General features: G+C 42.2%; 1 protein-coding gene across 1 annotated transcript in view; it reads right to left on the reverse strand.

The window, feature by feature from the left end:
- The window catches only part of Abcb5 (ATP binding cassette subfamily B member 5), a 132,030-nt gene that overhangs the window by 5,405 nt on the left and 100,144 nt on the right, over positions 1–26,481 (reverse strand). The window contains 10 exon segments of the mRNA XM_041638802.1: positions 7,118–7,304; positions 8,552–8,583; positions 8,586–8,654; positions 8,657–8,681; positions 11,902–12,108; positions 13,712–13,912; positions 15,758–15,903; positions 20,628–20,632; positions 23,463–23,603; positions 24,386–24,486. Coding sequence (XP_041494736.1) covers positions 7,118–7,304; positions 8,552–8,583; positions 8,586–8,654; positions 8,657–8,681; positions 11,902–12,108; positions 13,712–13,912; positions 15,758–15,903; positions 20,628–20,632; positions 23,463–23,603; positions 24,386–24,486 — 1,114 coding nt within the window.

The raw sequence follows: 26,481 nt of genomic DNA on the forward strand, positions 1-26,481 counted from the left end.
CAGGGACCCACTGGGCTCCACCGGGGAGCGAGCATATTTGTATGCTGCACTAAAATGGGACTCATTTCAGAAGTATTTGTTGGACTTGAGTCAAGAAAAACTTCTTTAATCGCTGCTTCAGTATTCCACCTTAACAAGAATTAATGCAGAGAAAGGAGGGTTAAATTTTGTCTGACTACACTGTTGGGTTCTGGATCTTCATCAAAGAGAAAAACTGTGAAGTACTACTCAAGTTCAGAATAGGACTGAATGCTGGGATTTCCATCGCTCTGACTAGTTCTGGCTATGTTGGGTTTGTGATATCATTTTTCAAATGCTTTAATTTTGTGTAGGTTAATGTCATAAGATTTCTGCCAATATATGGGAACATGCCAAGTCATTCTGGGCTGTCACAATTGTACATCCCAATTAAAAAACAATTGTAGCACGAATTATAGAAAACAGAAACAGATATTGGGGTTCAACCTGAAGATCAGAACAGCAAAGCAGCCAAGCCATTGGAAAGCTCTTACCTCTAAGAAATCTTCAGTCTGAAAAAGAGAGTTCCTGTCTTCTCCTGTCCTATATTCCTCTCTAGTGCTGGGATTAAAGGTGTGCACTGCCACCCAGCCTCTCTGACTAACTAGTGTGGCCACTGGGATTAAAGGTGTGTGCCATCACTGCCTGGTCTGTATGGATGACTAGTGCAGATGTTTTACTCTCTGATCTCCAGGCAAGCTTTATTTATTAAAATACAAGTGAAATATCACTACAAAAATTTTTGTTATTTGAATCAGTATTTAGCAAAGTGTATGTGTGTACATGTGTAATGCTGGAGATAGAATCCTGGACTTAGTACATGCAAGTCACATGCTGTGCATCCACAATGCTTAAGGCAGTATTTATTTTAGAATATTTGGAAAACCAGTCTCAGCAATCCAAACCTCAGTAGCACCTGGACTGAGAGCGGAAACTCAGTTGAGTTGTGGCCCTTACTGTCACTTTCTTCCAAATCTTAGCCATTGTTTTACTCAATATTTATGCTTCTACTTAAAAGACACCCTCCCCCAAATTCAATGTTGTAAATCTGTCCCTTAAAAATAATTTTGTAAGCCTTTTACTCCTGGTAGGGGACCTGTGGGCATCTGTTTCCTTAGTGCTTCACTTGTTTTCACAAGATTGTTATCAAGATCTGATTTAGAGGAAGGAGGGTGATGATGTAACTGGGCTTCAGAAAGAAAAAAGAGGTTAGGATAAGACCCTGAAAGTGAAGATAGCAGAGACGATTCAAAAGTCTGAAACAATCAGTGTAAACATCATATCTAATATCTCCATGCACTGAACACTTGTGACAAAGACTGGGAAGCCTGAGGCCTTGCTGGGTATCAATGTTGGAGGCACTGTATTTCTAACTCCCCTGTGTTCCAGTAAGGATGGATAAGAAAAATGTGTGGAAGGGATAGAAAAAACACGCTTCCACACCAAGATGTTAACCAAAGATGAAAAGCATAGGCTTTTGTTCAGAGATTTGTGCTTTGACTGCCTAAGGAAAAGGCACATCAAGAAAGAAAGGAAGGAAGAAAGAAGGAAGGAAGGAAGGAAGGCAGACAACAAAACAAACAAATAAAAACTTTCCATCACAGTTGCATCTAGGAGGGATGTTAGGTTAGCTGGTGGGATTCCATTCAGAAGGGATGTTGGGTTAGCTGTTGGGATTCTAAGCAGAAAGGATGTCGGCTTAGCTTGTGGGATTCCAAGCATGAAAGATGTTGATTTATCTTGTGGGATTCTAAGCATGAAGGATGTTGGCTTAGCTGGTGGGATTCCATCCATGAGGAATGGTTGGTTGATTAGCTGGTGGAATTCCAAAATTACTCTAGCTTGCGTCAAGCTGACATCAAACTCCCAGCACAATAAGGTTTGAGTTGAGCCAAGGCACCTAGACTCAGCCCTCTACTGAGAGCATCAGGACTGTGAGCACACTCTTCAGGCTCCAACAGAGTCTATGCTGCTAATCTTATGCTCATACTAAGTGCCAGAAAACTCCATTTTACAGTTCATTCTGCAATTCTTAGTGTCCCATGCATGAATTTTTCAGAAGTACTAATCAGTCATTTACTTCTTCTCTGCTTCTTTGAAGATTTGTTCTGTCCCATGCTGGGAAATCACACTGGTCTTGCTGAGTTTCCATGCCTGTTGTTCCGTGAATTCCGTCTGTCTTGTAGAGTCAGGCTCTTTGTTAGTCTTCCTTGTTATGATACACATCTCTAAGAAACTGAATAGTGCTGGGTCTTGGTGGCACATGCCTTTAGTCCCAGCACTTGAGAGGCAGAGGCAGGTGGATCTTGGTGAGTTCGAGGCGAGCCTGGTCTACAGAATGAGTTCCAGGACAGCCAAAGTTATACAAAGAAACCCTGTCTTGAAAATACAGAAAAAGAATTTTGAAGAGTAAAAGAATTTATGAAACTGGTACAGTCAAATTTGTGCTTAAACTAAAGCTTGGGGACTAAGAATTTGCACTCTTCTCTTATTTAGGGTTTTGTGAGAATTCGATGATGAAATATGTCTTTCTTCTGTTCCTAATCAGATTCCTAGAGTGTATTTCATCATTTATTGTCTGAGCAATGTCCTATAGCCTCCCTCCTCCTTTCCTTTTCCCTCATTATTCCCTTTCTTCATTTTCTCTCCAAGTCTTTGCTTCACAGTCGTCTACAACATTTTGGTAATTTAACAAACATCAACCCTTTCCTAGAATTTCTCCTTGACTATCAATTGAGCAGAAGGGATTTCTTAGCCATGTACATTTGTGGTTTGTAAAAGTTAATTAATTTATTTATACTCATGCTGTATGTGCATGTACAGCTGCACACCAGAAGAGGGCATCTGATCTTAGTACATATGGTTGTAAGCTACCATGTCATTGCTGAGACTTGAACTCAGGACCTCTGGAAGAATAGCAGCCAGTGCTCAGTGCTCTTAAACTCTGAGCCATCTCTCCAGCCCCTACACTTATGGTTTTAAAGTGAACTTTTAAGTTTCTATAATTATTATTGATAGGGAGATTAGGTTTGCCACAACACGATCATATCTTTTACTCCTATACCTCCACTTTAAACTTTCTACTTCCTCCCTGTGGTGGTCTGAATGAGAATGCCCCCTATAAGCTCATATATTTGATACTTGGTTCCCAGTTGGTGTAGCTGTTTGGGAGTTGTGGCCTTGTTGGAGCAGATGTGTCATTGGGGTGGACTGTGAGATTTCCAAAGACTCATGCCATTGCCCCTGAGTTCTCTCTCTGGCTCAGGGTGTGAGCTCTCAGCTATTTCTGGCTCCACACCTTCATCTGCGATTGTGGAATGATTAAATGTTCCTTTGTTGTTGTTATTTGTTTTATAAGTTTCCTTGGTCATGATATTTTGTCACCACAATAGAAAAGTAAGTCAGTCCCTTAACTGTTTCTTATGGGTAAATTTTCTAGACAGCCTATAGTGCCACTTCACAAATTCTTTTGGAATAAAAGCTCAAACAAAAGACAAATACGCGAGTTGATGTTAATACGGTACAAATTTCATGTGGTCATATGACATCTCTATGTTCCATGAGAAACAGAAATATGCAGTGTAGAAAGTCAGTTCGTTTGCTTTGGCCTAAGTAGAGTCAACAGGAAGGCACACTACAATCTGAGTAAGAGGTGGTAGGGCACACTGCTGTGACTACATCTCTAGATGTTTCTGCAGTGTGTCTTCCCTCTCTGGACACCTTCCACGTTGAACCTAGGGCTTTCTTGTCTTTTTCAGTGTTACCCAGTGTTTCATCTTTATGTCTCTTACTTCATAATGATATCCGATCCCAAAGGAAAAGGAGAAGCAAGTAGCTGAAGGTCTTCAGACAAATTTGAACTAAGACGAGCCTAAATAAGTGAGAGGCTGTCTGGCAGAAATCAGTCTTTTTCAGGTCACAAATCCTTACAATTAGGAAATATGCCTATTTTAGTTACTTTTCTATTGCTGTGATAAAACACCATGACAAAAAGAGACTTGAGGGGACAGGGGAAAGGAATTGTTTCAGGTTACACTTCCATATCACAGTGCATCACTAAGCAAAGTCAAGATAGGAGTCACTGAGGCTGTGGAGGAACACTGCTTACTGAGTTGTCCTCAAGGTGTGCTTGGCCTGTAATCTGCTTTCTGTTACAATTCAGGACGGCAACAAAGACAGCACTGCCCATAGTGAGTCCTCCCACATCAATCATGCATCAAGATCCTAATAGGGACATTTTCTCACTCAAAGCTCCCTCTTCAGAAAGGGCTCTAGCTTATGTCAAGTTGTTATAAAACTAACCTGCACAAGTGACCCATTATCAACCTGATACACAAATGCATCACTATTCAACTATAACCTTTCCTTTCTTGTTCACTCTAGGATTTCATAAAAGTATCAAGACCTCAATATAAAACACATTCCAAACGTTAAAAGTCCCCATCTTTAAAACAAAGTCTCTTTAAATGTCCAAAGTCTCTCTAAAATTCTAAAGTCTTTTAACTGTGGACTCCTGTAAAATAAAAATTGTAGCTAAATACTTTCTCTTCAAGAGAAAGAGCAAAGGCACAGTCCCAGTCAGCCCAGATCAAAACCAGGATCCAGCAGTGTCAGGCTCAGCATCAAGTTTCCCGGACTCACCGTCTTTTTTTTTTAATTAATTAATTTTTTTTAAATTAATTAATTTATTTATTAAAGATTTCTGTCTCTTCCCCGCCACCGCCTCCCATTTCCCTCCCCCTCCCCCAATCAAGTTCCCCTCCCTTGTCAGACCAAAGAGTTTCTTTCCCTGTGGGAAGTCCAAGGACCTCCCACCTCCATCCAGGTCATCCAGGTGAGCATCCAAACTGCCTAGGCTCCCACAAAGCCAGTAAGTGCTGTAGGATCAAAAACCAGACAGAGACCCACATTGGAGCACCGGACAGAAACCTCAAGGTCCAAAACAGGAACAGAAGGAGAGAGAGCACGAGCAAGGAACTCAGGACCGCGAGGGGTGCACCCACACACTGAGACAACGGGGTTGTTCTATTGGGAACTCACCAAGGCCAGCTGGCCTGGGTCTGAAAAAGCCTGGGATAAAACCGGACTCACTGAACATAGCGGACAATGAGGACTACTGAGAACTCGGACTCACCGTCTTATAGACGCCAAAGATCTTGAAAGAGTGGACGCAGCGCACACAGCACTTCCCCTAGGTTTGGGGAGTGTAACTCATGGCAATTCTTAGAAAGAAAATATTTAATTGGGGTGGCTCACTTGCAGTTTCAGAGGCTCAGTCCATTACCATCTTGATGGGAGCATGGCCGGTGCAGGCTGATGTGTGCTGGAGCAGGAGCTGAGAGTCCTATAACTTGCAGGCAATAGGAAGTTGATTGAGACACTGACTGGGTGGTATCCTGAGCAGAGGAAACTGCATAGCCTGCCTCCACAGTTTCTGTCACACTTCCTTCAACAAGGCCCTACTCAGCCCAGCCAAGCCACACCTCCTAATAGTTCCACTCCCCATAACATTATGGGGGCCGATTACACTCAAACCACCACAGTTCCTTAGCCCAGTTTTAAATTTCTCCCCGTTCTTGTGGCCCTGGCACATTTGAACCATCAGGAGCTTTGACTATCTGCATGAGAGTTGCACAAAATTGTGCCATCGACATCCTGTCACTGCAGAGAGAGGGTCTCAGTAGTCACTCCTGCTCTCTGAGGGTTTATAGTGGTTGCTGAGTATATGTGTATGTGTGTGTGTGTGCGTTCACGTGCATGTGTGTGTATACTTGTGCATGCATGTGACATTTTTGTCAGTAGGTAAATTGCCTATACTCTTGTAAGGAAACCCTTCCCCCCACGTTTCTGCAGACAACCCTTATTACACCCATGGTGTAACGCACAAAAGGACATGAAACTGGGAGGGAGTTCCTTCAAAAGAGCAAGGGGATCAGCAGATAGGATGGATAAATAGGGCATCAGGGAGTGAATGGGAACAAAGTGCATCCAGGTACAAAAATGTCGTGAGGAAATCCATTACTACATATAACTAATATGTCCTAAAAACCTTTAGAAAGAGAGGAAGTAAAGATGTCCTTATGTATTTAAGTGGAAAACATGACTCAGTTAACTGATATTGCCATTTATATAGAATTTATAAATCATATGCTACATATTATTAAGTACATATAGATTTAAATAAGCTGTTTGATAACAATACAGAAAAGCATTTTAATTTCTCACCCATAGTAGAAGTACCTTTTATTTTAAGTAAGTATTCACACTTCAGTAAGCCAACACCCAAAGTTTGGAAGGGAATCTTTAGGAAGGACTGTATGAAGTCTGTATTACCTGGGACAGCTTGAGCCATCTTTCCTGTACAGCTCTTTAACTCCCCACCCCTGCCCACTGAGGGGCTGTTACAGGCCAGGGCAAAGGGAGACACAAACAGTATGCTGACATGCTACAAAGCTCAGACTTCCCGAGGAAAGATGCAGCAGTCCCCCAGGACTAACCAGCTGCATCCTATCTTTCAGCTAAACTCTTTCAACTAGATGATGTTCTCCCCAATTTCATCACAAAACTTTGCCACAGAAATGCTCATATTCTGCATAAAACTGTTTACAAGAAAATGTGTTAGGATATTTTTATGAAATGAGAGATAGAGGTACCTTTTCCAGGTCAACTTTGTAAACTCAGTCTGTCTTTTTTCTAATTTTAAATTTTATTTTATGTATATAGTGTTTTGTCTGCACATGTTGATGTGCCTCACGCACATGTCTGGTACCCACAGAGGCCAGAAGTCGAGTGGATACTCTGGAACTGAAGTGGTGGTGCTTGTGAGCCCATCATGTGAAGGCTGGGAATCCACCCCCAGCATCAACTTCCTCCAAAAGAACAGCCAGTGCTCTAAACCACTGAGCCATCTCTCCAACCTCCCTGATTTGCTTTTCATAATCTGGAGAGACACTTGAACAGAACAGTCATGTACAAGAGTGTCAGGATTCTAGGCATAGACATTTGCAGTGAGAGACCAGAGCAGACCAAGTATTACTAAGTACTCTTTACATTACATAAAGATCAAAATGCATGCAAGGCTGGTAACTTCTGTGCATACCCTGTGCAGCTACTAATCCAAAGTATGTGTCTCTGTCTCTCAGGAGCTCCTCATGCGTTCCCTGCTCTTTGATTTTTCCATTTTGTAGAACTATGATCAGATCTGCATTCTGTACTGTGGAGAGTCTGTGAGCCACCACTAGGCAGGTCCTCCCTCTCCGGGCTTTTTCAAGGGCATGCTGAACCACCTGGAAAAGAAAAGGACCAAGTGACTGCCAGTTTGGAGCAGATGTTCATAAGTATGCCTAAGCTCAGCCATTAAGGTAATCTAATGATATTTTTTGTTGCACTTGCTTATTCTCAGAGGAAATGTCAAAATGTGGTGGTTTGAAAGAAAATGGGCTCCTAAGGCAGTGGCGCTATGTAGGGCCAAAATTATCTCAGAGCCTGTACCTTGGAGGCCCATGAGACAGAAAAAAGCCTGGCTCAAGTTCAGGGCCTATACTCTGAGGCCTGTAGGGCCAAGAAAAGCCTGGCTCGAGTTTGAGTGAGGATGAGACAGCAAAAACTAGGTAGACATTCCTCTAGCCAGGGGAGGGTATGGCTGCCTCTCATAGGCTGGAGGCACCCTTACATCACAGAGTGTCCCTTAACCTTTATAAGCAGACACTCACAGTAATAGACTGAGTTCCTGCTTTGACTCCACTCCCTATTGCATCTGATTGTCCTGCATTGTGGGGCTGCAGGCATGGGCAGATAGCACACTCACATTTCCCTGGGAAATAAGGAGGCTCAGAAAGCCTAGCAGCACCGTTAGGAAGTGTGGCCTTGTTGGAGTAGGTGTGCTATCATTGAAGGTGGACTTTGAGGTCTCATGCATGCTCAAGCCGCACCCAAAAAGACAGACCACTTCCAGTTGTCTGCTTATCAAGATGTAAAACTCAGCTCCTTCTTCAGCACCATGTCTGCCTGTATGCTGCCATGGCCCACTAAAACGATGGACTATAAGCCACCCAATTAAATGGAGAAAAAGTACTCAGAAGAGGACTGGGTTCGAAGAGCATTATGACAGCAGGTGTAATTGGAATGGTTATATAGGTAAGGAGATGGTCCAAAGCTCAATGGCAGGATTTCCATACCTGTGCCTCTTCGCCACCTTGTTTTGTTCTCACCACAGAAAATGTGGGACAGTAGGATAAGCAGAATGGTCTCTCTAGAGCAGTTTCTTGCTTCAGACACAGACTAGTTGGTTTCGTACCAATTGAGAAGAAGTAACTGAAAGAGGACATCTTCCTTGAATTTTCTTGACTGGACATTCAGATTTAAACCCATTTTGATAGGAGAGAGATTCAGAGGAGAAAGCCTCTTCAGAACCTGGTTGCTTGGCTTCAACCCTCTCTCTGCCATCTCTGGGACTTCATTTACCCAAACTGACCTTGGTCTTCATGATATTGCCCACTCCCATTTGACATGAAAAGACAAAAGAAGGTGGTACCTTCTCGCTCTCAATGTCAAGGGCTGAAGTAAAATTTTTGGCTTTCGGAGAAGAGCCCTTGCAATAGCCAGTCTTTGTTTCTGGCTCCCAGAGAACTGCACTCTCTCAGTCCAACCTGAGTGTTGTATTTCTGTCTCAGGAACATGCCATTAACAAATAAAGCACTTTAGCAACTGTGGGAGACAGACATTTAAGCAGTTCAGATTTCTCTACTCTTGAAAAGGGGAGTCCCAACAACAGCTGAAATCTATTCTAGGTTCTTTCTGCACCCCTGACCTGATCCCCAGAAACAAACCTTTGCTGTTAGACTTCTCTAAAGGAACTTTCTGACTTCCTCTCTAGTCTCTCCTCTCTTCCTTTCCTTTCTTTCATTTTCATTATTGAGATAGAGTCTCACACAAGCAGGCTGGCCTTGAAGTCTCCATGTAGCCAATGATTGTCCTGATCTTCTGACCCTCCTTTATCACCTCTTGAGTATTGGGATTAGAAGCCTTGAAAACATTCTCCGTTTATGTGGTACTGGCGATTGAACCCAGGACATTGCATCCTAGGCAAGCAGATTACCAAGTGAGCTCCAGCTCAAGTTCTGACAACGGAAACCTCAGAATTAAAGCACAAGAGGAAAAAAGTCCAAAATATTTAAAACTACCAGGCAAAGCATGAGGTTTCCTCTACGAGCATGTCCGCAGATGGCAGGATGCAGCCCTTCCTGGGTATGTGTCTTCTGCAAGTCAGAGAGGCTGACATTTGTGTCCCGCCCACACCGGATGCTCAGGATCACTTTCCACCCCTCTCAGTGTATCCACAGTGTTCCTACCACTGCTTCAACACGAACATCTGTCCTCACCAGGGGCCGTTCTCGTTCTTCTGCTTTTTCTCTTTTTGAGCCAGGGCCTCGAGGAAGTCAGTCTTAAACTTGTTGTGTAGTTGAGACTGCTCTTTAGTGCCCCTCCCTCTACCTCCCAATGCTAGGATTATCATATATAGGACCACACCCACTCCCATAATGCTCTATGAATTCCTGGAAAAGCAAGCAGAAGACTAGCTTTCTACTGCTTCCCTATCTCTTTAATTTTAGTTAATTAATTAATTAATGTTTATGGTGTTGTGCCTGCCTGTGTGTCTGTAAACCACACTGTGCAGTGTTCTTGAAGGTCAGAAGAGTACGTCAGATTCCCTGGAACTGGAGGTTCTCCTAACTCCCTGTCTCTGTCACTCCATGTCATCACTTACATTGCCACTGAATGAGTAATTATCCAGATCTAATCATTCCTATACACAAGCCTTCAGGAAGTCTTAGCAACTATTAAGGGTAAAATTCCTTTGCTTGCTGGACGGTTAGTCTTGATTACCCACTAATCTAGACAACACGTGGGAAAGGAGTCCCAGTGAGGGATTGTTTAGATCAGGGTGGCTTGTGGGTGTGTCTTTGGGTTATCTTGCTATTTTAACTGAGGTGGGAAGACAAACCCACTGTGGGTGGCAGCCTCCCTAGGAAGGGGGGCCTGTTATGTGAGTAGACAGAGGGACTTGAGCACCTTGGACACATTCTTTGTTTTCTACTCTTCACTGTTCAGATAGATTCCTTTGGCCTTGACTTCCCCAAGGTGGTGGGCTGTAACCTGGAACTGAGAGCCAACAAATCCTTTCTACCTTAAAGCTTTCTTCAGGGTATTTACAGAAGCTGAAGGAACCAGACTTGCTATTTAAGTGTTCCATCACACCGCCACACACTCTTAAATGCTACACTTGTGTATCTTCTTTTCCCTAGTCCAACCCCTTATCTAGATCCATTCTTACTTATGACCTTTTTGATGTACACTGTCTTGGTGAGTTCTGGGATTCCAAGTGTGAGTCCCCACACTGGGGACCACATCAGTCGTCTCTGTCGCCATCCCTTTGCTCAGATCATATCCATGGGCTCACAGCAAAGAGGGTTCTTTGTGAGTTTCAGTGATTTCTGTATGTGTAGGACTGCACTCTGGTTGTCAGTCATCTTCCACAAGCTCAGTGCTTTGCAAAGAGTCAGGCTGAGTAGCTGCGTGTTGAGTAATAAAATTAATTCCAAGCTGTTTGTGTAGGGACGAGGAAAGGAAGTACAGGTTTTGAGCTATGAGGACATGGCAGACAGGTGAGTACAGGCATTTGAAAGAAAGGTAAAATAAGTCCTCAGAAACTGATAAGATGGCAACCATTAAAATGGCTAACTAGTTCCTGAAGGAATAAGATCGCTAGAATCTAGCTGTCTGGGAAGAGTGCAGTGCCTGCTGTATGTGGAGCTTTGTCATAGTGAGGATTTCCAGAAAAACTAGCCTTGTCTTTCAGAGTTTTACATTGATACTGAGGTCTTATATTTAGACAGATGTTGAGATAGTTTGTTTGCTTTAGAAAATCTATTCTTGGCCAGGAGAGGTGCCACATACCTTTAATTTCTGCACTTTTGAGGCAGAGGCAGGTAGATCTTTGCGAGTTCCAGGCCAGTCTGATCTACATAGTTAGATCCAGGTCAGCTAGAACCACATAGTGAGATCCTGCTTTAAAAAAAAAAAAAAGCTTCTGGTAGTGGTGCCCACCTTTAATTCCAGTTTCTGGGAGGCAGATGCAGGCAGATCTCTGTGGGTTTGAGGCCAGCCTGATCCAGCACAACCAGGGCTACACAGAAAAATGCTATCTTGAAACACACACACACACACACACACACACACACACACACACACACACGGTGTAGGAGTTCCTTCTGTTTGTGTGTTGCTTTCATTAGTTAATGAATAAAGAAACTTCCTTGGCCTAGTTGATAGGATAGAACATAGGTAGGCGGAGAAAACAGAACTGAATGCTGGGAGGAAGAAAGCTGAGTCAGGAGAAGCCATGGATCCTCTGTCTCAGAGGCGCCGGTTAGAATCTTGCCAGTAATCCACAGCCATGTGGCGATACAGAGATTAATGGAGATGGGTTAAACTAATATGTAAGAATTAGCCAATAAAAAGTTAGAGATAATGGCCAAGCAATGTTTAAATTAATACAATTTCTGTGTGGTTATTTCGGGTGTGAACTAGCTGGGCGGCTGGGACGAACAAGCGGGCCCTCTCCATGAAACACACACACACTCTATCTGAAGGAAACACAGTAAAGTTCAGAGAGACACCATGTCTTTTAGTTCCTACCATCACCCGAGGCAGAGTGCAGCACAGAATGACGTAACATGTGAAAGCCCAGCACATTAATATGTGTGGCTATCAGACATGGAAAAAAAATACATGAAATTGTCAGGTTTGCTTTTTACATCTAACCTTGTACATCAAATAAGAACTCAGCAGCTTTGTGGCTCAGGATTTCATCTGTTTTCTTACCCTGGGGATGCCTTCTATGAAGGAATGGATGTTGGCTGCATCTGCGACTTCTTTGATTTCCTCTAAGGGCACCATGCGGCTTCTATCACCATAGGCGATGTTCTCAGCGATGCTGCAGTTGAAGAGCACAGGCTCCTGGGAGACAACGGCTGTCTGGGAACGCAGCCACTGCACGTTCAGTTCCCTTACATCAACACCATCAAGCAGCTGCAGGAAGAGACTGGAGACTAGTTTGGTAAGATTCAGCAGCCGTGTCATATTACACTTCATGGTATTCACACATAAACACATAATAACTAGAAGCCTAGGAATTCAAACTATTTTGCGAAGTGTACATTGCCAAAGGATGGTTCATAAATCACCCGCTGGCCAGCAGCGCTCAGCTGCCAGCTCATTGAAAGGTTGATTCCAAACATACACTTCTAGAAATGACCACAGAGATTGGAGTTTATCTAGTCCTCTGTCTTGAAGTAAAATAAAAAATGATTAACCTCCCCCTTGGGTATAGCAACACTCCATTACTGATGTCTAATAAGAGAGTTGGCACACGTTGATAAGCAAGTCCACCTGTAGAGATGGGCACACTCCCACAGTCAGCTGTTGATGAACATGCCTTCTGTGTGCCCAGGACTCTGGGCACTGAGGAAGTAATACAGTGCAAAACTCCCTGTGACCATGATAGTATATATTCTAGCCGACAGCCATTAATTACACCAACAACTCAGAAAGGGAAGGTGATATGAAGACAGGGTAATCGGACAGAGATAGACTGAGGCAGAAGATGTTTAGGATGGCCATGGAAAGTGACTTTGAGATGAGACACAGGCAGCACTTGAGATACAGTGAGTAGGTGAGGGGAACCGCAGTAAGGAAGAAGACAGAAGTTGGGGAGATGGATATTCAGCACTCAGTGAGAGGCATGAGGAGAGGAAGTTTGGAAAAGGAGGTAGGGGCCAGACAGTGAAGGACTTTCATGGTGTTAAATCTTGCTTTTGCTTAGCGGGGAATCATCCTCCAATGGTTTCAAGCAGGGAGAGTGTATATGTTACACTAGACGCCACCTAGTTCAAGGGAGTTTTATGTACTGCTCTGCTTTCCAAATGTTTGTTGATAATCCATAATGGGGAAAGACTGCAGATTATAGGAGGATAGGACTAGCATGACAGCCTGAACTATAACTCTCTGAGGGAATAAACGTTGTGTGTATGAGAAGGGGAGGAGGGTGGGGGAGATGCAATAGTGGTGAGAGACAGTAACAGGGACTGGAACACGGGCACACAAGATCCAGTAGACACAAACAAGGTAAAGAAGGTAATCGTCGGGTTCAAAGGAGGAGGAAATCATTTCTTTTTGAGATCAGGACTCTCAGCTTAGTGGAGATTAATTGGAAAATGCCTTAGCCTTGCAACAGGTCTTGATAGATGGGGGAATCAAGGCCAGTGAGATCATCCAAGGGGTGGAAACCATTATCAGTCTTAAGCCAGAAGGGGTAGGGAGCAGTGATACTGTATGAAGAAAACCTGGCTTTCCTTCACACCCATATTCCAAAAGAATCCCACAGCTTCTAAGGTAAAAATCATGGTTGTCAGGAAAGCTCAAGACACCGTGGGTCATTTGTACTTAATTTCAAAGTCCTCCCCGCTAGTTTGGATCTGGACCTGATGTTTTCTTTGCCAAGAGCAGAGCAGAAGTTTTGTTTGTTTGTTTGTTTTTTAGGTTTTGTGTTTGTCTACTGGGTAAACCTAGACTTCCCTGCACATTTAAAGGTTTATCACTATCCCTCAGCTTAGGTAATTTAAGTCCATCTTACCACTTGTCCTTTCATGGGGTCATAAAATCTTTACAGCAGTTGAACACAAGTGCTTTTTCCACAGCCACTGCTTCTACCAAATGCCACAGTCTTCCCTTTCTTAATGCTGATGAGGGACAGGTCACGGAGGATGGGAACTTCAGGGCGACATGGATAGAAGAAAGAGACTTCTTGAAATTCTAAATTCCCTTTGCAGGTGTCCTACGAAAGGAGGAGATATTTACAGGGGACTCTGGAAGGTTGCACCCCATGGCCATGCCCTGAGTAAGTACTGCCGATAAACTGTACTTGTTTCCACACCATTTCCACTTTAAACTCATTGTCTCCAGAGAGCTGCTACCCGATGGCTGGACCTCAACAGCATCTGTGTTTTATGCGTGTGGTTCTCACTGCTGTCAGTGGTGGACTACCTTCCCCCAAATCATAGGTTCCTTCAGTTGCCAGGTCTGTTGACTAGCTGACCAGCTTTTCTAACTAAACTTCTTCTTTTATTAAATTTATTATATATTTGAAAACCCTTTACTGCTTAACTCAGAAATGCCAGGCCATATCAACTCTGTGCGTACCTTTTATTTTGAAAACTTGACTATGTTTTATAGTTAATATATGCTATGCTTTGAACTCTGATCTATATATTTAGTTGATCATTATTTGGCAGTAATACTCAGATAAAAGTTTAGTATTCTCTGTTTTTTTCAAACTCTTTAGTCATTGGTGATTTTTATGTAAACTAATACTTTTCTCTGCCAATGATATTCTTTAAAAACTTTCCAGAACTATAAGTAGAGTATATTAACTGTTTTTTTTTTAATTTATTTTTGCTCCGGTTTTTACGTTGTTTGTGTTAAGCCTTTCTCTCTCTTTCCTCCCCTCCTTTTCCCTTCTTGTTCTCTTCTTTCCCCTCTCCCTTCCCGTGTGTGTGTTTCTGGAGATCAAGGTCAGATCTATATACATGCTAAACACATACTCTACCATGGAATAACACACTCTAATTTTATTGAAGTATGTTTGGCTTTTGCTATCAAGGCAGACATAGACTAAGGCTGGATTTTCAGACAAATCCCTTCTCCCTAGTCAGGTTAATCATCATGTGTTGTATTCTGAACCTAGGAGGAAAAGCACAAAGGATGTTTGACTGGGAAGGGGGCTCTGTGGAGGAACACTTGCTTAGCATTCAAGAAGCCCTGGGTTAGGTCCCCAGTTCTATGTGTGCTGGGTCACATTTTTGTGTCCCTAGTGTTTGGCAGGTGGGTGTGGAAGGATCAGAAGCTCAAAGATAACTTTTAGTTACGTAATGAGTGTGAGGCCAGCTTGCACAACAGATGTGAGATCCTGTCTCAAACACAAGCAAACAAATATACACGAAATATGCTTAATGTTGGGTAGGTGTGGTGCACCTCTTTAGTTCCAGCACTCAGGAGGCAGATGCAGGCAGATCTCTGTTGAGTTTGAGGCCAGCCTGATCTACAGAGCGAGTTCCAGGACAGGCTCCAAAGCTACACTGAGAAACCTTGTCTCAAATCCCCACATTGCCTCCACAAAAAAAGCAATGCATCTAGCTCCAAAATATTTAGCTCTCTGATGCTTATTTTTCAATACTCATGGTCTCTTGATGTTTGCAGTTAAACTTATGTATACAATTTAATAAATATTCAGTTGCTTTTTTCCCTCTTATGTAAATATATTTCCCATGAAAACTTATGTTTGACATAAAAGCATTATTACCTTGCAGATGTGATTAGAGAAAAAATTGAAATTTAGCCAACATTCATGCAAACATGCAAGACCAAAACCATTGCTCTAAATATATTTTGACTTAGTAATCAATCTCTCATAGAACATTCCATGGCATAGGGCTAAAGATTTCTTTTAACATAATATATACTTTAAGAGTAGAAGTGAGAGAGAATCCATTCTAGGGGCGTTCTTTCTCCTTTGTAGTGCTAAAATTTGTCCATACAAACTTCTGGCACCTGATCTTAGAATATTCTATGTCAGCAATACTCATACTAAGAAAGTGAACGTGTAAACTCTAGTTGCACTTACTAGTTTTCTCCCCGCTTGACTGCAGCTGTCCATAGTTGGTTTCTTTTTCAGCAAAGCAAACAGATGTGCAGCTTCAACTTTGGCGTTTGAATATTCTGGAGTCCAAACAAGTGTTTCTCCAATGGCTAGATAAGACATCAACAGAACTTGGGAGAAAAGGAAGAGTGGACAGAAGGCAGATAGCATTCCTGACGCTGAAGGCTCAACAATGGCTTCTCGTTGGAGCTCTCTGCCAGGTGCTCTGTAGGGCAAAACAACCTTTGAATTTGAGTTATCTCAAAAATTCCTCTTTTGATTAGTTATCAAAGATTCCAATCAGTGAACGTGAAACCTTTCAGCCACTCTGATAAAAGGTGTGCCTGTTGGGAGATTTGGCAGAGAATGCACTGACAATAGGGAGAATGTGTCCCTGGTGGTGAGGTCTGAGGCAGGGCCCTTCTTTGTTTGCATGCAATGTAGTTACACAGGTGACTGAAGCTGGGCTTAGATTAATCCTCTGCCTTAGAGATAAACTGTTTAGAGAGCAAAGTATGGACTTGCACTTTCTTCCCCTTTCTGTGGTGACCAAAGGACACTTCAACCAAGCCTGAAGGAGGAGCTGTGTGATCTTGGAGTTTGTTGTAGATTCTGATCTGTTTCGACACGTGTTCATTAGAACCTGGCAAATAGGCCAACGGTCTTGGAATTGTGATCTAACATGTGGCTAAATGTTTTCCTATTATTTTTCTGTTTCATTTTAGATGTAAAAATAAAAAACAATTCAATTACAACTGGACACAGTTCACTAGCAACATTTAAACACCAGGCCAAAGGGCATGGGGAACCCAGCTGCTGGCTTGCTTTGATCCATCACAGACCTATCTTGGAGGTTTGGCAGGGTAGTGCCTCCTTTAATCCTAGCACTCAAGAGGCAGAGACAAGCAGATCTTTGTGAGTTCAAGGCCAGGCTGGTCTACATTGCAAGCTCTTGGCCAGCAAGGACTATGTAGAGAGACACCTTGTGTCAAAATCCAAACCAAAAAACCAAGTATGTCTGGATTCTTCTTGAATGTCACCCTTTCCACTGTGTGACCTCCCGAAGGGTGGGAGCTGTAATCTCTTTAGCGACCTTGACCTTAGACCCCAAATCCTGTTACTTGTACAAAGAAACAGGACATATAAAAACAACCAGTTTACAGAGTATCTGTTGCTAAAACCACTGTTGTCAATAGTTTTGAGATACCAAATGTTTTTTCACTTTTTAAAGAAATTTTTATGATTCATAATGCCATTTAGAAACTAAATATAAAGTGTAACAAGAAGTCTTGTCGAATTTAGGTAGCATGTTAAACATGCCTGATTGTTGTTATTTGATACAATATAATTTATGTCACTTAAGGTATTCTTGAAATTACTGTACAGGCCAGGACTGTCTTGAACTTGGGATCCTCCTCCTCAGTCTACTGAGCATTGGGGTTACAGATGTGTGTCTCTGTGCCCAGGTGTATTTGTTTTAAGTGCAAGCAAGTGTCAGGCTGGATCAAACTGAAGTCAGGATTTAACAAGTGAGGTGGGAAGAGAGTGGCACTAGGAGTGTGCTGACATGGGCCCTAAATGTACAGGGGCTGGGAACCAGCCTGGCGTGTGTCTTAGTCACTGTTGTATGCTGTGAAGAGACAACATGATCAAGGCAGACAGGGCTTCTCTGTATAGTCTTCGCTGTTCTGGAACTTGCTTTGTAGACCATGCTGGCCTTGAACTCACAGAGATCTGCCTGTCTCTGCCTAGGATTAAAGTTGTGCACCACCATGCCCAGCTTCAAGGCAATTCTTATAAAAGAAAGAATTTAATTGGAGACTGGCTTGCAGTTTCAGAGGCTTGGTGCATTATTATCAAGGTAGGGAGCATGGTGGCACACAGGCAGACATGGTACTGGAAAAGTAGCTGAGAGTTCTCCATCTTGGTCCTCAGGCCCATCCCAAGTGACACACTTCCTCCAACAAAGTCACACTTCTTTATCCTAATGTTTCAAAAAGTCCCACTCCCTGGTGACGAAACACTCAAATATAGGAGCCTATCTGGGTCATTCTTACTAAAACCCACCACAGTGAGGTTTACTATGTGCCCTAATACCCATCCATCCCAAAGTTTCCACTCTTTGAGTCATTTTAAGCATTAGACACAGATACCCTGAAGTTTGTGTGTGTGCCAGGTCCCTCTTTAGAATGCAAGTGTTACTACTCAGAAGGGGTTTCTTTTAAGGCCTTGTTCTTGGGGAAGGGCAATGACCAGAAGAAAGGTGAATAGAGCAAGAAGTCCCAAGACAGAAAGCCCTAATACCATGCTTTCTCATTGTATGAGGGGAGCTAGGACTGGCAGGCTTTATCCTGAGGTACCTAGATGGAGAGTGTGAGTTCTGTGGTGATGGGATACCTAAGGGTTAAGCCAGGGACATCAATCTTCTTGATTTCCCCCATTTGTGTCTGTATAAAGCTAGGTCAGTGTCCACATGCCTAAACATCTGGATTGTTATTGGATTTGCCTAGACTGACTCACCTAGCAGTGAGCTAAACTCAAGCCTGTGTAACTCAACAGGCATTTATGTAGGGCAACCAGGGCTGAACTCCACAATACAGTAAACAAGCTCCTTCAAATCCTGCCCAAAGTCCTGGGGCATCTGGATGGAGGGCTACCCAGAGAAATGCACTTTCAATCTGGGCTCAGCTCACACAAAGATGAGCCACAAGAATGGTGAGATGTACTAACATATTTAGTTACTAAAGAACATTAATTAATTCCATTAAGCAAGAAGCATACTACAGGTCATAACAGAGTTTTTTTGTTGACACAAATACGTAAAGAAGGAATTAAAGAAGACTCAAACAAGTTTCCAGTGTATGTCGCCCAGGCTGAACTTGAACTGAATTCACTATGGCGCTAGGAACTACATGCTCTATGCATGAAGCTTCCTTCTCAGCCAGTTTTCTCTTTTAAAATTAGTTTTTGACTGGCATACAAAGTCATGAAGTTCATCATGACATTTTCATATATTCTTTGACTTCATAGTTTTCATATGCCTGTCTTGTTTTTGGGAAGAAATCTTAACACAGCATATGACACTCAATCCATCCTGAAACCTTTTGGGTTGGATAGCGTGAGGGAGAAAGGTGAGGAGGGAGTTAGGAAGGAGCAGCCTAGCACTCCGAGGGGCTATTCCTTCTACCTTAGTTCTCTAACATGGACAACACTGCATCCTCTCATCCACTGGTCCTTCTGAGCACATATGAACACTGTGAAACACCAATACCTATTGTAACTGTTAAGATAAAAACAGAATTTACAAAGTTTCTTTCAATAGAAACAATCCCCTAAAACACAGGCATGAGTGGTTCCAATTTTAACAAAAAGGATCCAAATGGGAGTGACCAGCATATTCGCTGAGCTTAATCATGGTGTCTCTCCTGAGCCCAGCTCCAGTTTGTGTTCCTAAGCTGGGTTCCCAGTATCACATCTAAATTGATGGTATTTGCCTTGCAGGTGTGACTGGATTTCTTTTCGAATCTGACTCTTAATTGTAAGCAGGAGCCAAGCATGTCTATGTTGCATGGTGGTTGTCAGAATTAAATGCATAAATGATATATGATACCTGGAAGTGTTAACAAAGGAATTTGTGTGCTGTTCCTCTCATGGAATGAAGAACTACTGGGACACTCTGCTGGGAAATGAGCTTCCATCCTTTTGGAGAAATCCCGTACACAGCAATTGTCATCACAGCAGTCGATACCCTGGAGTGTAAGGTCCTCTTCGGGTGGAACGTACAGGAGCTGTCATCCTGGATGTGCTCATTGAGAGACTTTCCCTGGCTCAAACTCTTTCCCCTTCATCCAGATTGAACCCAGTGGTCCTCTCCTCCCACTTCACATCCTTCCATGATGGATGGAGGAACACTGCAAGCCACCGAGATTGACTTTGTATTCCGGAGCTTGGGAAAGTTTTCAAGTTCATGATACGATCTGACCACCTAGGAGGTAATTAGGCCAGGAACTTCCCACTGCACAAATTAGGAAACTCCAGCCTGTGAAATGATGCAGCTGGCCCAGGATCACACAGATTTCCATGTGAGCAGGCCTCCTGCCGACCATGTTTCTCTCATGTGCCGTGCTTTCCGGTGCTGAGCGTGGTGTCTGCCTCATGTTTTGATTCATTAGTCTTCAGCCCTGTCCTGGCATCTGCAGAGGCCTGGATGTCCTCTCTATTTTGACTTCTCTTTATAGATGCCTTCTCTGTTAATCTAAACGGTTTATGTGCCTTTTCTTCCAGATGCTGCCTATGGAGGAGCCAGCAGAAGAGGGCCACTGTCATGCAGGGCCCAAGCCAAAAAAAATCTTTCCTGTGTGCTAACTAAGGTGACCATCTGAATTTCAAGGATCAGTTCTTGTATGCAAAGATGGATGTAAAAGCCTAATGAACTTCTTTCTAGCCCTTGGTGTTTTGAAGTCTCAGTTAGCCGTTAATATCATTAAAAATGAAGCTATGTTGTTATAGTTCTGATTGCTACATTTAATATTCAAAGTCCAGACTAACTTTCTGTTGAGAACTGTTTTTAGATTTTGAAGAACAAGTAACATACACAAACACACACATACACACATACACACATCATATACACACATACACATACATACACACACAAACACACACATACATACAGACACACATATACACACATCATATACATACATACATATGCATACACACAAACACACACATACATACAGACACACATATATACATACATACACACACATACACATATCATATACACACATACACACATCACATATACACATTCACACACTTATACGCATACACACATCACATACACACATACACACACTTATACGCATACATACATACACACACATCACATACACACATACACACACATCACGTACACACAATACACACACATACACACACACAGAGCCTTTATGATTACTACAATGCCCTGTACTGATTTCTTTCCTCTTGCTTACATGCAGTGCTTAGTTAGCATTGTCTATGCATACCATAAAGATGGAGGTGACTCACAAACAGAAGAAAACCTGAAGTGGTTGTGGTGGGAAGGTCCAGAAGCCTCTGCGGGTCACCAGAGGTATCCGGTTGGTATTCTGAAGGCACCTCAGCTAGGACTTTGCCTAGTGGCATTAATGGCAAACCTTTCATTTTTGCTTTTGGACAGAGTCTTGTTATGTAGTTCATGCTGGCCTTGACCTCACTACATACCTAGGTTGGCTTCCAACCTGCAATCCTCCTGCCTTAGTTTTCCAAGTTCTAGGATTACAGGCTTTTGGTAGGATACCTACTTTATTAATGAAGAATGAGACAGGGAAAACTAAGCTTAGTTTGTATTCCCCAAACTGTGCGTTAATAGTGAAATAATCAACTGTGCCTGGCCAAGCTAACAGAGAGGGATGTTTTACTACCTTCTGAGTATGAGGCCAATCCTTAACTCCTAACCAAAAGTCAACAGAATAAAGATGCTATGATCTTGTTTAAATGCTCATTTTAGGGAAAGCTCTCTGATTGTGGGGATGACACTAGTCAGCTTTTGTCACAAGGCATGCATGCTCCCCTTTATGTAAAGAGACCTTTCCCCTCAGCCACAGCCACAGACTAGGATTGCATGAGGAGATTGTGCTGTGGACCCTCTGCTCACCTCCTTTTCTAAGCACGCTGCCCCTTCTGGAAGAGACTGCTTATCTGCACCTTTAATTGTAAACCTTGAAAATATACTCATGTTTTATTGGTGAAAAGTATGCTTTTATTATCATTTATTTTATGTGTTATGATTGTGTGTGATGGGGGTATGAAATGTGATACAAGGGTTAATTTTAAAGATGAAAGAAAATCACAAAGCATAACAAAAAGCAAAGAAAGAGTAGTGACAAAAAACAGGCGGCAAAGATGAAATGTCTGCTGTGTAATATGGCAGGCCGACCTCCACTGCTCTAGCAGCTAACATCAGACACCCTAACAGCGCAGGGCTCTGGGTACGTACAGGAGCTGAGGAGAGAGCGCCAAGAGGACAGCACCTTCTAAGTTTCCTGTAATCGAACTTTCGGAAGACAATGTACGGTTAATCCTGGGAGTGGCCACATGATATCAGAACCAAAGCAAAGGACTAGTTCAATGAGGCCTGTGAATTGTATAAATTAATCCACGTGATTCTGGGTTTGTTTCTTGTTAATCTGGCAAACTAGTCAAACAGGCAAACACCTGAACTATATTTTTACGGATTTACACAGACAGCACTCCACATGTAAGAGAGAGGAAAATGGAACACGGACCCTAAACGTTTCTGTTTCTTTTTTCATGATAGGAATTCACTTTGTAGACAAGGCTGATATCAAACTCACAGAGATCTACCTGCTTCTGCCTCCTGAGGGCTGGGACTAAAGGCATGTGCCACCAGCAGTGGTGTGCCATCCTCCCCCACTACCCCACCCGGCTCTGTTGGAGTTTTCAATACAGAGACTTGTTTGAGAGGAGCCTTGCCCCTAGGCAACAGTGAACAGCGGTTCCTTGTGAAACGCGGTTCCTTGTGAACCTGCCTTTACTGCTAACTGGTAAGATTTGGGAATGCTGATTTGGTGACTTGAAAAATGTTTCTTACCAGTGATTAGACAAGAATGTCCTAGGATAGTTACAAATAAAGATGTTTTTGTGAGAGTAGAAAATAAAAGTTATCTGAAACCACATGACTTCAAATGAGTTTTGATCATTTCTTTTGATTGAACATATCCTCAAATTACAATTACTTCCCAGCCATGGTGAAGTTCCGGGGAGGGTCAAGAGCTGTGGGAGTCAAGGAGGAGCCCCAGGGCTTCCTGAATACCCTGGGTGCAGAACAAAGTCATTATCATTAGGAACAGCGCCTAGGTTTAATGTGCAGGGCACAGGGGGTTAGTTTAAAAAATTATAGATTTTTTTGTACTTGTAAGTGTCTAACAATGAGAACTGTGATATAAACAGCAACATTTCTGGCATTTTAGACTCAGGCAGCTGAAAAAAACACTCAAAATCTTTTCGATTGCAGTAGTTAGATGTTTTTATCGAGTGGAGAAAGTCTTCATGGTTTAAACAGGCCCTGAGAGTACAAGCCACTTTGGGAGGAAGCTGCAACAAGGCAGTGGCCAATTTGTGATGAGACATGTGTGTATAAGCGCTGACTTGGGTTCATACTGATGAAAGCCATCTCCTCCCGGGGAAACTCCGTGTAGTCTCTGAGTTCCCCAGGACACCAAGAAACCAGATTTGCTGCTGTAACCCACATTGGAGTGAGCTAAACCTGGGAGCAAGTTACTTGGGAGTTTACCACAGATCCTTTGCATTGCATCAGTATATAATACAGTGCACGGTTCAACATTAGTGCAACAGGTACAGTCATGCAGTGTTTCTTATCATTACACAGCACCAACAAAAACAACCTGACTTAATCATTGTACAATGGAGACGCCTGTCAAAGCAAAACTATCACAGCTCACCCTTTAAATAAACACAAATGTTACTTGTCAATTAAAAATAAAACAACACACATACTATGCATACACTTAAATGTTTTAGAAAGCCTTTTCCACAGGGGAACTAGATGAGACTCCTCCCTAAGCTAGACATGCATGTGTGCATAACACACGTACAGGGTTTAAATATTTGCACAACTCACGTGAACATGCCTTCTGGTGTCATCTGTCCAGCTCGAATCAAAGAGGCTTCAAAGGGAAATCCTGCTGAGTGGGCGAAATACACAAAAGCGTGGCCGACCGCATAACAGCTTCCAGTGATGTGTGCTCTCTTCAAGACATTTCTGAAACACACAAATACCAAATTATGGAACGTGGATGATAGAAGGTCAATATAGTAAACAGAGTGATGAGTGTAGAGGACTTTGAAATGCTCTAATTCTGTGCATATACATTTCTCTAAGAATTATAAGGTTATCACAGAGAAGACAGGCAATTTTCTCTACAGCTGTAGGTAGTTTACTGTAACAGCACAGCCTTTACTTTCTAATGAGTGGACATGTGTCATGAAAGAACAGCTAATGTAAGAACTAAGGAGTGGTGGCTCAGTAGTACTTAGAAGTGTTTTCTAATTTCCAACACGGTCTTACATTAGTAGAACATAGTGACTATTAATAGGTGGTGTAGACCACAGACGTCAGTGCAAATGAGTACAAATGATCACTGGTAGAGTAACACAGAGAACCAGAGGCAGTGTGATGAGGAGGGCCTGTTAAATAAGCACCATGTACACATTTGTTCAAATGTAAACTCTCTTAGATGTTTAGTGTAAAAAGGTGAGGCCATCCCATTTTCTTTTTTTCTTTTTTTCACATGTCATTTCCTCAATGTTCTTTCAGAAATAAGTTGACCCTGTGCCAATGGTCACATGGGGGGACCTACACTTCTTTGTTGTGTTATCCCTTGATGTTCTTATTTTCTCTTGGTGAAGTCACTTGAGAAGTTAGGATATGCTGTTCTTAGGAAAGAGTAACATGGAAATAGCTTAGCAAGCACCAGAAGGGTCGTCACCCTGAGCAGTGTAATTCCAGGATGAGAGCCGGAGACAGACTTGAGCTATCATCACCTGTGTCGGGTCTGAAGCATCTCCTTGTACATTTGTTCAAAGGCATTTTCTCGTGTTAAAGATAGTACAGTACATATGTTCTCCACAGCTTCGGTTGCAATCTTAGAAGGTGGCACAATAAAATATGAAAATAACATTAGTGATGTTAAACTCCTTGGTAGTGAATTCCTGTCTGGGGATACAGTCTTTCCAGTCAATAAGTTTTTCCTGGCAATTATTCTTACCCCCACCCCAATAAGATAAAAATTGCTTGATGGAAATTTCTTTTGAAAAGATTTAATTCATACATTTTAAGGACCTTAAGTCTTCACTGAATTTAATTTTATTTGTTTCCCCAGTGGGGAAATCAAACATTGGCAGGCATGTTCCCATGCAAATGGCTTCTTATAAATTATGAAACAGTCCTTACAAAAGATAACAGACAAGTCAAGTAAATAATTATCCCATCACAGAATTGTAAATCATAGCCAAACAGGACTCGGGAACAACCCAACAAGGCACCACACAAAGTGGCTGCAAAATGCTTTCTAAGACAAAACTAGTTCTATTTTGAAGTCTAGAAACTCAAAAAAGCAATTCAAGTATGACTAATGTTTCTTTGTGTTTATGTAGTATTAAAAAAGAATGTAATGACATGAGTTTCAGAATGGGAAAGGGAAGGCTTCTGGCTTAGAATACCATGTAAATCTGAGAGTGGGTTACCTTCAAAGATAGATTTTGTGTTACCACATTTTGTTTCAGACTGCCCCTGTAGACGGCCATACAGGGCACCCAGGTGCACACCTCACATTTATTGAAGGACATTTTGGGGTTGCCAGAGTTGACTAGATGGTTTTAAAGTACTAGGATTCTGCTCTCAGTTTACATGTTCAGTTGTTTCAAATTCTTATTAACTTTATTAATCTCAAAGAATGCTTCACTTTTCACATATGTTGTTTACAAAGAAAATGACAAAGAATGCTGGAGTCTTGCTCTAGAGCAAAAAAGAGAGGAACATTAATAAGAAGCTCTTTGTGATTATTTCCCACAGTCTAGAGTATAACATCACTATTGCAATTTAGAAAATACGCTAGCTTTTTAAAATGTATATGAGTGTCTTGCTGTCTACATGTCTGCATCTGCATACCATATGCATGCCTGGTGCCCACAGATCCCATGGAGCTGGAATTATGACAGTTGTTAGTCACTATGTGCGTGCTGGGAACTGAACTCAGTTTCTTTGGAAAAGCAGCAGGAGCTCTTAATCATTGAGCCACCTCTGAAGCCTCAGGAAATACTGTAGTCTTAAGAAAAACTAATAAAGCCATTTTTATCAGAATAAAGAGAAACATTTGATGATTTCTTTTAGTTTACATAAGCAAAGAAAAGAAAGGCTAGCATATTTTATTATTAAAAATTTAAATTTACATAGATTAATTGATTGTGTATATGCACTTGTGTATGGGAGGGCATAAATGGGCAGGGCAGAGGGCAGCTTTGGTTCTGTTCTTTTCCTTTCACCGTGTGGGATTCCAGGATCAAACCCAGGTCATCAGGCTTGGCAGCAAGTGCCTTTACCTACTGAGGCATCTCGCTGGCCTGGTCTATATTCTAAGTTGGTCTTTGGTAAGTTGACTTGCTGAAAGCAATAGGGACAGACTCAGATTGCCTAATTTAGCAGCAGTTACTTATTGTACAATCTCGGGTTAATCTCATGACTCAAAAATAAACTATCAAAGGGCACATTTATAACAAAAGCTCATGACAGAAAAAAATGAGAAAAGAAATCTTATTAGTGTCTCAATAATTTAGAAAATATTCAAATCATCACCATTTTAAAAACATACATGGAAGGCTAAACAACTCTTCACTGTCTCTGAGGCAAATATTTGCTAAGTAGTTCAGTTTATTCAGTACAAGCAGACATTCCAACGCTCTTTCTTTTTCTAGTGTAAGAAATGTGGAAAGGTCCAAGGGTTAGGCAAACCAGATCTCTAAGTAGCTGTCTACACTTAAGAATGTGTGTGATGTTTTATCCTATGGCAGCTCTATTCTAGTTACTACAATGTGGACTATAGATGACATTGTTATGGTTTAAATAAAATGCCCCAGGTCCC

This window comes from Microtus oregoni, unplaced genomic scaffold (assembly GCF_018167655.1).
Source record: "Microtus oregoni isolate MIOR12 unplaced genomic scaffold, Mior012 000056F_ref0000123, whole genome shotgun sequence".
Lineage (NCBI taxonomy): Eukaryota > Metazoa > Chordata > Mammalia > Rodentia > Cricetidae > Microtus > Microtus oregoni.